Source organism: Poecilia reticulata, chromosome 5 (genome assembly GCF_904066995.2).
Source record: "Poecilia reticulata chromosome 5, P_reticulata-male-v2, whole genome shotgun sequence".
NCBI lineage: Eukaryota > Metazoa > Chordata > Actinopteri > Cyprinodontiformes > Poeciliidae > Poecilia > Poecilia reticulata.
Window position 1 is genome coordinate 9,114,544 of NC_088834.1, and position 12,720 is coordinate 9,127,263.

At 35.6% G+C, this 12,720-nt stretch overlaps 1 protein-coding gene across 2 annotated transcripts in view; it reads right to left on the reverse strand.

The window, feature by feature from the left end:
• cdh22 (cadherin 22) overlaps positions 1 to 12,720 on the reverse strand; it is a 165,815-nt gene that overhangs the window by 58,744 nt on the left and 94,351 nt on the right. For both annotated transcript variants that reach the window (XM_008409225.3, XM_008409223.3), the window contains one exon: positions 6,639 to 6,933. In XM_008409225.3, the coding sequence (XP_008407447.2) occupies positions 6,639 to 6,933 (295 nt within the window). The remainder of the gene's footprint in view (positions 1 to 6,638; positions 6,934 to 12,720) is intronic.

The following is a 12,720-nucleotide window of genomic DNA, read 5'->3' on the forward strand; positions in this document are numbered from 1 at the left end:
TTCGTTCTGTGGAACCAATCAAAGTCAGAGAAGCAAGAACAGTGATTATTACATAAACTCCCCTTTGGAATCTCTGGATTACATGAAGAGGGTTTGGGGCATCTCTTATGCTAATTATACTACAGTGTAGGATAAAGGTCAGGAGATCAAAAGCATACAAAATAAAGCAAAGACTTACTTGGTCTGTCTTGTATTTTGTAATCTGAGTTTGCAAGAGTCTTAAACACTGAGTGCTTACAAAGAAAATTTTTGAGTGTGGAGTCATATTTAAAAGGAATTTTTGTCACCTGTAAATTTGGTCTATAAATTAAGAGGTATCTCAAGCATATAGCCTTGCATCAACTTCTTGATTAATCATGAAGTATTTATTTATCAAAATACAGTTGAGCAAGTAAATTTTGTGTGCATGTACGAATCCAAGTACAGATGCTTTGAACATCCCCGATAAATATGGAATTATGATTTGAATGTATTATTAGACATGTTGTGCACAGTTACAGAAACTCTTTGGCATAGTTTGATAAATGAGCTTAAGAATATAAAATATTGAGTAACATTTGAAACATTTGTGATTTTCAGTAATTCATAACAATTATCACAAAAACTGGAGACTTGTTAATTTATCTTGCCATTCTTTGGACAATTTGACTTGTCAGTCAGTGTAGACCTCAAGTTTAAGGCCAAGGCATAGATGTTATGTATATCTCTGCCACTCAACGGGTCTGAAGTCATTTATGATAGAACCCGCATCAATCACAGGATTATCCTGTGGATTTTTTTTTTTTTTTACACCATGAGCTGTTCACTTAGATACATTCTTATCCAACTCCAATGGAGAAGGGGGGAAAAAAAAGACGTCTCAGAGACTAAATGGTTTCATACCTGAGAAAATGTGCTATAGTACTTTATCAGTCAGCTCACATAAAAAAGAAGAAAAAACTGATTGATGGATGTCTTAGTATGCAAGTTGTAACACAGTGTAATAGTGATTTTAAATTGGAAAAGGCCTGTCTTTATTACTTCAATATTAGCAGGCCGTGAGGAGCATATAAGCTTTTGCTTTAGGGTGCCACTGCCAATAATGTATCTGCACTATATGTGCCAGAACTAAAAACTCAATTATTTCACAGCCTAATGCAACTTTTGTGATGATCAGACCCACGGCATACAGTTTACTTTACCCACAGTTTTTTTTTTATCGTTTTATTTTAAAGCCTAGCTCAAAGCTGCATTAATATTTCAGACTTGCTAAAGATGGCAAACAACAGGAGAAAAAAGGTAGATCAAATTTAATATTAATGAGAAAGCCTTGAAAAGCACAAACCTTAGTTCACCATCTCATTAAGTGTGAACTACTCTGCATTCGCATCTATGCATCATATCAAAGATAACAAAGACATGCACAAAATCTTCTTGCTATATGTTTAAAATATGTTATTCATTTAAAACAAAAAAAAATGGACAAATAAAATTTAGTTCAGGAGTCTCTCAATCAATTAAACTCACTGTGGTGATAAAAAAAAAACACTCTTTATCTCTGTTTTTCTTCGTTTTTAAGCAGAAGTCTCAAGGTTTTGGGTCAAAACTGAAACATGGGACCGTTCCTGTTTTTTTTCCACCTTTCCAAAAAGAATTGCGTATAGTTTGTCTATCTTAAGAAAGTAACCTAAGAGAATAATGCTGCCACGTTGTTCCTTTCATAATATGTTGTGTTGTTCTTGTGCTAAACCAAACTTTAAGCCAGGCTTACATGTTTTCTTTGGAATAAATAGATTATATTGTTCAACCCTATTCTTTAGTCCAGACAAAAAATGAGTACAGGAAACTATGACTACATGCAGAACTCAACCAGTACGAACTAAGAATTCCTGCATTACTTCCATGTTCTTTGTAGTCTTCCTGACCAGTGTCAATCTTGTCTTTATCAGTCTTTAGTTTCAATTAGGTTTGTTTTCATATTCTTTTAAAATGTGAATCGCTTCCTGTACTGTGATATGATATTGGCTGTGGATTTTTAATACCCTTTTCTTTACGGATACCTGTGTACACTTTGATCCTCATGAGCCCCTGTGACCCCTCCATAGTCTTAGCATGATGCTCAGGAGGAGCGCGGCAAATATCACGGTCAGACAGTGAGGAAGTGGGGGTTGTCCCATCAGACCGTCATTTCCCAAATCCTCACAAAAAGAAAAATCTGGTAAAAACACATGAGCGGAAAAGCACACATACAGAATAAAAAATCCTTGTGAGGTCCAAATGACCCCATCTATTAAGACTGCAGGAAGATTGAACTCTATGCACGCTATTGTCTTAGCTAAAATTGTCAAGAATGTCCCATTTAGACTGCTGAACTTTTTAAAAAGAATAATAAAATTGCCAATAGTTCATGACAGCTGTATGAAATACTGAAACTTGTATTTCAGTTGATTTTCACAGATGAATGTTTTTTTAGAAAGCCAGAGCAAAAAACTTGCAAAATATAAGTATTTTATTCTATTCAAAATGTTTTTTTTCTCTTTTGCCTTTAAAGATAGTGTTTAGAAAAGGTACACAAAACCTTGGAGATGCTTGTTTTTTGGTGAAAACAGAATTTAGATTTTTGGAATCAAATTGACATTTAGCAGATGTTTCAATGTAGCTTCAATGAAGTAACTCGTGGCAATTTTCCATAAAATATATTTTGCACATATGTTTTAAGGTATCATGATGTTGTTAACTGCAGCAGTTTTGAATCTTTCTGCATAAGGGTAAGTAGTTATATTTATATCAACTGTATATTGTTCACAGTAAATAGAAATCCTTCCAATACTAAAAGTTATGGAACTTTTTAATTTTGCATCTTGTCCTAGTATGTGGCATTAAGTAGCTTTCATAATGCAGTTGGGTCCAAAGGGATGGCTCAGGGCTTTTTGCCAAAGATAGATTGGATCTTATTCATAATAGAAGAATGAGTGTTTAAATGAACAGACCTGTACTCTTATCATTATCTCATAAATGAAAATGAGGCAACATTAACTTTTAACATTGTGGATGATTTGCATTAATGATGGATCCATTATTTGAAATTAAATAAGAATTGAACAGGCATAGAAATAAAACCATTAAGTTGTAAGTAAGCATTCATCATTCAAAATATTCAGCAATGGATATATTTTGATATTGTAATATAATTCAACTGTGATCTTTAAGTATATAACACAAATGTAAATGTAACAAAGTGGTAAAATGTAAAACGGTAAAATGCGTCAAAAGCGCCATTAGGAGTAAATTTAGATCACATATTTGACACAACAGTAGATTATTTAAATTAAAGAAGGATCTCTGATACTCCTCCCATTGGGCCTTCATTCAGGTAGTAGTTACAATAACCCACTGAAGAATTGGACACTGCTTTTAAGCTCATACTGTTGGATTACACTAATTAATTGTAAACACTCATTTATCCTGCAGCAGTAATCAACATACTTTTTTCTGGTTGTTGAATTGATGAACAGCAAAAATATACAAAATGTAATACTTCAGAGTAAATCAAACTGGATCTTAGTTGCTTGTTGAGAAATAAAAACATATCAAACTGAGAAATGTTATTTCCTGCAAATAACAAATCTTACTGTAAACCACCAAAACACCTTCATTTACACATGACAGTGATTGTCATTAAACATTTAAAAAGATGTTAATAAATTAAATGAAAATGCACAAAAAAAATCATTCTAAGCAACCACTATCTTTTTGCTTTCAAGAATATTCTAGTTTTTTTAGGTCAATGAAGGCATTCCCCTTGACCCTACCCCAACTCATCAAAACAACCAGAATGCTAACCTCCTAAAGTGACTTTGCTGGGCTAATAATGAGAGGTTAAGGGTAAAAGGATCCTGGCCAAAGTCTTGCAGCTTTAAGTTTTAACCAGGGAATCTCATCTCATGTGGATAACACGGCTGCACATTACTTACTCTATCCCACTAATGCAGAGAGAAAACATAATGCACACAATTGTTATTTATGTAAAAATGCTGAACAGGCAGATAGTCAAAGAGACAGAAAGCCTGTGTGAAAAGGGACAGGCAGAATCGAGGGCTTTGACGCCATGACTAAGAATGGCATAGGAAGACATGACAGGAGTGATAAGTAAAGATGAATATGCCCCAGGCAGCTGACTGCTGATTACTTTCCTACTATTACAGCCTTGTGTGTTTCAAGACAATTTGCCTATACAGTTGGCTGTAAAACAGCATAGTGTGCAAATCCCTGGTGTGGCTAATGCTCCCAACCTGCTTCGAATCACAGCATAAAATGCAACCCTGCTTCACATCACAGGAGCCGTGTTCAAAATTACATTATAAAAAACTGCTGATTCCAACGGGGTTTCAAGCATATCCTGGGTTCATGCAAGAAAAGAACAAAATCGTGAATACACAACATGTTACTAAGCTTTTACGCCCTCCTCATTTCACAAAGTCAAAAATCCTCTGCAAACACAAAACAAACTACAAAAACACTGACAACTGGAATAAATTATAGAGAAACTGTGGATGATGCTAAGACATTCGCTAAATGTAAGTAAACTTATTAATAAATCCCAATAAAACCTTTACACCTTAAGAATGCATATTTTCCTGTATGAAGGCAAAACCACGTTCACAGTTTACTGTTATGTCAACATGAAAATATGTTTTTCTTCACATTCTTCACTGTTTTCAAAAAGATATTAACCCACTTTGGTTTTGGAAAACAGAAAACATTACATACACAAATATCATCAAACTGGTTTAAACTGCTATTTTTGGGTCTTTTATTTTAAAAGACTACATAGTTTTTCAACAATGTTACCTGAATCAGTATGGAGATCAGAAGAATTGCACTCATGTTCATCTACACTACCAGTACTTACTGCTGGCACTGCTCATGGGTTTTGAATTGTATTTTGCGAGGAAAAGTATCACTATTGGCAAAATACCGTACTGGTCCTCCTAAATACAACATTTGGTAGTCAGTCAGAGCCTCCTTTTAAACACCACAGACTTCCCCAGAGCTGGGAAATGTCATCCCTCAATAGTGGAAGCACACTGTCTGGTCCCCCTTTTTAAGCATTTGGTCCACCATGATGATTTGCCTCTCCACAAGTACTAAGAGAAGTGGTAGTAAACATTGTCTAGTCAGGAATTAGTTCTTTTTCTTCTTCACTACTTTTATTGTCTTTGTCCTTGTGACTTTATTGTAGACATGTCAAAAGATAAATAAATATATCACCGGCTTTACTGATGTTCAGTAATGCAGAACTGAAGCAAAGAGGGGCAGGGCAGAAGAATGCTTGACTAAGCACTTAATGTTATCTCATTAGGTGAATACAGCACAATCATGTTTAAAACATGAACTGCACACCTATTTAGTGCATAATTTGACTGAAGCGAGACAGGGTCAAACAAAGGTGGAAGGGTCATGGCAATTAAAAGTGCATTAACTGCTATTAACTAAGCAAAGCCTCTGTTAGTCCATGTTTCTTTCGCAACAGGCCTGCTTTTGTCTGCTTAAAATGGGCTGCACAATTTCCAGAACTCTGTCTTTCTTACTTAAGTTTATTTTTACTTCACCTTTTTTTCTTACCTTTTACTTGGCCTATCTTATTGCCTCTCTCTCTCAGTCATGATAACACATACACACTTTTCCACCCCATTCATTTTTAGAGAACACTGTAGGCAGAAAATGCCCATGGTTTGGATCATGCTGAGGAAGCTGGAATTAATTCCAATCAGGCTTGAATAGGGTAAGACTCATTCCATTTTGCAGCACTCCTGTAGTCATTCAAACAAAAAAGTGCCCCCTGTTTACTGAACCTCTACTGCATGTGAATAAACACAGACACACACATGCACACACGCAGAGTCACGCACAACATGCTGATCACACATGGTTTTGTGATATCGCTTGGCAGCCAAACAGAATTTTGTTTATTAAACATCAGCTGTTTTTGACATTAATGCCATGCTAATGAAGCCTCATACGCCCTACTTTCACCTTTCTTTTCCATTCCACTGAGAATTTGAGGCAGCCATGGGGTTCTGCTAATAAGGTTGCTAACAATAAGAACACGTTTGTCAGGATTAGCGGTATTGTGTCACTGTTAAAAGCTTTACCAGTAGGGTTTACTGTCACAATCATCTGCTTTTCTCCAAGCACCTCTCTTGTACTTTATGTACCTCCTCCGAACCCTCTTGCTCAACATCATTTTCCTAAAAACATTTCTTTTGTCAGAACAAACGCCAAATCTCATCAGGTTTTTCGTCTTTGCTTGCCAGCTCTGTCACACTAATTTTTAGTTTCATTCTTGCCAACAGATTAAAGCTGTATGTCACTTTGCAGAGTTTACTTAAATTCAATTCTACTTTCTAACATGTCATCTCCTTTGATGTTCAATTATACTGTAGGAGGAACTGTGCCCTCTAGAGACCTTTCATGCGTTCTTTGATCAAAGGAAGTAGCATTACAGTATACACACCTGTAATGCAGAGTTTAAATAGAAGTTATATAACCAAAATCTCTACACACCATAGACAGCTTGAAGCCATTCTGTGTTCAAAGCCTCAAATATCTTATTCAGAGGACACTTGGCTAACTGCGCAGCGAGACGTGTAGCTTACCTGTAGGTGACAGTTCTGCCACACTGCCGATGTAGGGGCCTTCCAAGAATTGGGGCTCACTGTCATTGATGTCCTGGACCTTGATGACAAACTCAGACTCCGGTTCCAGAGGGGCATTGGTGAGACGGTCTCGGGCCTGAGCTCGAAGCGTGTAAAAAGCCTTCTCCTCTCGGTCCAGTCTCTCTGTAGCATGTATGTCCCCTGTAAGCTCGTCGATGATGAAGATAGAGCCTGCCCCCTCTCCTGAGATGGTGTACTTGATATTGCCCTCACCTTCATCTGAGTCTGTATGGATCTGAAATTGGATACAGATGTAATTCAATGCAAATTAAGGCTCAAAACAGGAGAAACCCTACAGAGTTTGTTTCAGTGCAACACCACAATTTCAATGTAGTTTAGTTATTTACTTATTTAAAGAAATAACCAGAAATAGGACAGCATAAAAACAAAAACACCACATCAGACAGAGCAGATTCAGTATGTCATAGTGGTTCTGTTTGCTGTTACAAAGTTTATTGATGTTTGCAAGTGTTTTTATGAAACACAATATATATATATTATATATATATATATATATATATATATATATATATATATATATATATATATATTTATTTTTTTTTTTGTCCTGCTAATCGACACATTTACTCATGATCTGATCGTAATTCATTTACCTATGAGTTAATTTTCCCTTTTCTGTATTTTATTTCATGTATATGTATTGTTATTTCACACCATCTTGCTTTTGACTAAGCATATATATAACCAGTCATTTAATACTTCATATGAGTTTGTTTTTCTCGGTAGTTAAGTACCATCTCATTTACAACTTGACTATAATCTTATTTCCTGAATATTTGTTACATCGTATTTTAATCTATTGTAATTCCAATTCCTTTTGGAACCTGTGGCCAGAATGTGACCGCTGAACAACAACAAAACAAGAACTCTGACTAACCTCCAGTTGATACACTATTTATAGCAACCAAGTAACTCCCATTCCTTACAGTAACCTCTAAGTTGATGACAACATTACCTTGATTTATTGGTTGTCAATGCTGGTACAAAATGTCTACATGGAACTTATGAATTGATTTATCACTGATAAGGAAAATGGAAACATGAAATAGCAAACTGACAAGCCCCCACATATTAGATCACTAAGGGAGTGACAGTAAAAATGTAGGGGGTGCATGGATTGATGAAGATCTCTGTGATAAAGAGCTAGGTGAATTTATTTGGTTGAACTGCAGCATATTTAAGTCATGCAGGCTTACTGAAGAGCACATTTTAATCTGAAGGTATCTAACATAACCTATCAACTGTTTGATTTAAGACATCTATGCAACAGTCAAATGCTGTTTTATTATAAGATGGTGTGTGCTCTATAAATCTCTCTTATGCTCTTGTGGTAAAAAGTAGTGCTAAAACATGGCATATAAGCAAAATTATATCCCAGTACAGCTAAAAAAATATCAAGAAAAAGTTTAATTTTTTTTTTCAATAATTTCATAAAACTAAGCTAATACAATAGATTCATCAAACATACATTTAAATATTCCAAGCATTTATTTTTAATGAGTATGACTTCAACAGAATGAACATTCAAAATTCAGTATCTCAGAAAATTTGAATAATGTGAGTAAATCATATAAACAATAAGTCTAGGGAAAAGCATAATAGGAAACTCTGCATTAACAAATAGTTTAGCTACAGCCTTGAGAAGATGGTCAGGGTGATACGTTCAAAAATCTGCATAGGTTTCATAAGGAGTGAACCGACGCAGGAGAAAGAGCATCAAGAACAACTGTGCACCAACCCATGCATATAAAACAAGTGAGACGAGAGATAGAAATATATGAAAAACTGAATAAGAATACAAAGCTCTAATTTAATTATCTGTGTGGTATGGGCAGTTAATATATAAAATGGTAAACTTAAATTTTGGTACAGCTACTGCAAAGGTTTGGTCAACTTTATCTTTCCAGCTGGTTCTGTTTTTTTTAAATGTGTTAAACTCTTCCATATATTAACATCATCTTTTTTTGTACAGATAAATCAGCACAAATGGAAATTAAAGTGTATTTTTCCTTTTGAGGATTAGTTGCTGCAAAGGGCATTTACAACTGCTAAAATATTTTTGCAAGTAGCTTTTTTGGTTAGTTTGTGGACTCTGGGTTTGCAAACACCAGACAGACTGTTAGATTGTTTGTCAAACAAATTACATTTAGTCATCAAATGAGGCCAAAGAAAATTAGTATGCAGTAGGTCTTTCATCAACTCCCTTATCTTTTTCTCTAAATGGAACTGTATATTTAGGTCTGCTTCCCTTTCTTTTTACAAACTGTCATCATTGCACCTGATGAAGACTATTTTAATTCAAATATACACCTCTCTTGTACAATGCACCCTTCACAGGATGTGACTCTCAAATTAGGGAATCAAATTCTGTTCAAAGATTGTAAAAGGAAGAGACAGAGAGGTGCCAGGGCTGAAAAGTGAACCTAACCGACCTCCAATAAATCAAAGCGTTGTTCCTCCCTGTGATTTGAAGACATTCCAGGCATAGTGGTAAGAGGAGCATCAGTCCCTCATCCCAACATCCCCTTTGGCTCTTTAGTGGGCACTCTGGACATGCTTTTCTCTCACTCTCATTCACCTTCTATCTGTAATCATAATTCAAAGCTGTCTTTGCAATGTAACTATAGTTCAATCCACTGAGGAAACCACGGGAGAAGGGAAATTGCCCTGTCCTCCTAGTTAATATTTTATAAAGACTTAATTAAATACAGACTTCTAATACCCTTCCAGGGATTTTCATTTAGTATTTGTCGTAAAACTGCAAAATAACGCATGCCTGTACCCTGATATTGCCTCCCTCATCCATTTTCTCCCACATTCTTTTGTCTGTCTGTTTTTGCCCTCTCTCACCATTGTGAATCATCTGGAAGAGAAATACAAGAACAGTCGAGGAAAAATATACTGCTGGGTACTTTGAGGTATCAATATTTCAGTTAGGATAATAAAAAAAGTTTCATTGGTCCAGACTCTGAGAGATATCCAATAAAAGTGAGCTTACTCCTTCATCGCAGAGTTTTTTTTTTTTTTCTTCCGGACACTCACTCTTACTCAGCCGTTGTTTCTAAATTAGATTGTGTAGAAATGTGTATGCATTTGGGATATGTTTTCATTAAATGTTGATCCACTTGCACAAATACTATGACTATGGAAACATCATTCTACCTACATGTGCTCCAAGTCACACATACACACAACCTACTGTGTGTGCTCATTCACAAACCCCCACACACAAGTAAAAACATTGTGGGTTTTCCTTTCTCCAGGATTAATTTCCACCCTCAGGCTTTCTATACCCATCTTTCTGTCAGTGTATCCTCCTTGGTGTGATTCAAGCTGGCAGACAAAAAAACAAAACAAAAAAACTAAGTTAACTTAGCTAAAGTGTACTTTGAGTACCAAAGGTCAGAATGAGAGTGCAAGTCCTTCGCACTGCAAAAACATAACCTGGGGTGCAAATATGACATAAATAATTAAACAGAAAAAAAAAAAAGAAATATCAAGCTTTCCTTATATCAATCAAAGCACAAGTGTAAACATGTTTATTTCCTTTAATTCACATAAAGTTAAAATGTTTTTTCCCTCACTTATCATCAATAAATCAAATGACATATTTTGTGTTTTAGCTTCAGATTAGCCTGACCATTTCCTTCTTAAGCAATTTTGACATATAATATATTTGACATTTGAAGGTAAAAATGGTGCCTAGTAAACTCTTTTCACTGATTCTACAAAAGGCTTTAACTCACATTCATGCAGTGCAGAATGAATAGAACACACACAGAAGTGTGATTATACTGCTTGAATCCTTGAACGAAGCACTTAAGCTTTGTTTTCCAACAGAGTCGGTTTAGGATGCTGTTGTATTCTGCTTCACTCACTTCAGCAACACAGACCTCCCACCCTAACTTGATCTGACCATTTCTTCCATCTTATTAGGATCCCACATTTCCACTCAAACACTGTGACTAATGATAGACACTCTTTCTTCCTCTCTAGCCTGTCTGTCTTCAGCAAATGTGTGTGGGGCCACCGGACTTATCTGAAAAAACGGGCTACAGGTCCAGATTAAGTCAGCACTCGAGTGTCCTGCACAGAATAGATTTGTGTGATTCTACAAAATTGCATCAACCATAGTGAAGAGAATACTCCCAAGGTGGGAAGGCTACTCTGTCTTGTTACAATACCAATGTAATCCACCTAATTCACCTTTCCTCAGTGAATTTAAAGCATATGCTTGGAGATACTGGAGTTGCCACAAATAAATGAGCAGATGGTGAGCTCTTGATAAGACCCATTGTCGTTGGTGTTAAACTTAGAATAACTTTTAGGATTTAGTGAACGAAGTCATTTGAAACCAATAGGTACATGTAATGATTGTGTCATTTTGTCTCAAAATGTTTAGCATTACATCCCCTGCTGTCATCTGAAACACCCCAGAAAATTACAGGTATCAACCTTCATAGCCACCTAACAAAAAGATCAATTTGCAAAACGGAAGGGTTGTGTATCTAAGAGCATTGTCCATCACACCGAATCACTGCAGTGGACCTTAGCTCACAAGATAAACAACAAGCATCCTGGAGTCCAGCTGTCATCTGCAGATGTAGAGTTATTTGGGGGACATAAGCTTCTGAGTGGTAGGAAATGCTAAACTGATTTCTGGCATAGTGTTGGATGAGGTGCCTTTACAACCATTTTTAATTAGGCCTGAGTAAAAAATAACAGATAAACTATTAAAAAGAGATAAAGGGCTGCAAACATCAGGAGGTCCACCTGAAACAGTTACAACTAGAAATTGGTAAATAGGGCTGTCAAAAAGTCAAAAAGAAAGAGTTTTTTTTTTTGACTTGTCACTTTATTATTATTATTATTATTATTATTATTATTATTATTATTATTATTATTATTATTATTATTATTATTATTATTATTATTATTATTATTATTATTATTATTATTATTATTATTTTATCTTTTGGTAGATAATACATGTAATTTCCCAGTGGGGAATCCACTGGGGTAATAGCATGAAAATCAGTGTGTCAAAAAAACTGAGCAGAATAAGAGGGCTGCCTAACAGCTGGGGTTTATTCTTTATTACTCCAGACCTAATTATGCAAAAAAGAAAGTTGCACTACTATCTAAACATACTAGTCAACACTTAACATGCACTACTGAAGCTGCTATTCAAAGAGAAGCATAAGTTGTCAGCTTTTCCACAACAAATGTTGTCCTGGAAGCCCTTTTTGCTGTCAGTTTTTGCTCTCTAAAAAAACATGTAACTTTTGGGTAATAAAAAAGCAAATTTCCAGTCTCAGCATTTATTTATTTATTTTTTTTGCAGAAGTTGATGTTTATTAGTTAGGACAAAAACATTAGATTACAATAAAATTCTACTGCCAAATCGAGTAAAGTAGACTAGCGATGCATTTGTGGAACAGGGTTTTACGTTTGCAAAGGGAATGTACTGAATCTTTAGTTTATTGAGGGTTTCAAATTGGCAGCAAATTGGCTGTCTTATATTTAAGTCTGTGTAATCAGTAGCAGGCCTGCCACATTTCACCCCAGCTTGTCAAGCTCTCTGATCTTAACAGCTTTAAAGTGTTAACAAGGTGACTGTATCAGAGATGGGCCTAGTAGGAGACAGCTATGAAGAGGAAAAGTACATACAACATGAGACAGAGACAAAGCCCGAGATGAGAGTAGTGAATAAATGACTGCCACAGCGGTGGGAAGGAAAGAAAATGAAGACAGTTGAGAAAATGTAAATGAATTGCTGGAAGCCCAGGGAAACTGAAAATCATAAGATAGAAAATGTAGGTCTAGAGATGGAAACCAGCGACATGACAAAGTAACACTGTGCTTGAAATGAGTGAAACAAACAGGTAATGTTTTTCCTTTCAAATCAATAAAATAATCCTCAGTTGTTTCTCAGGTTATCCCTTTTTGAAGTTGTTTTCAGCTGCATTTAGGTTTATTGGTCTCTCTCTAAATTTTCCTT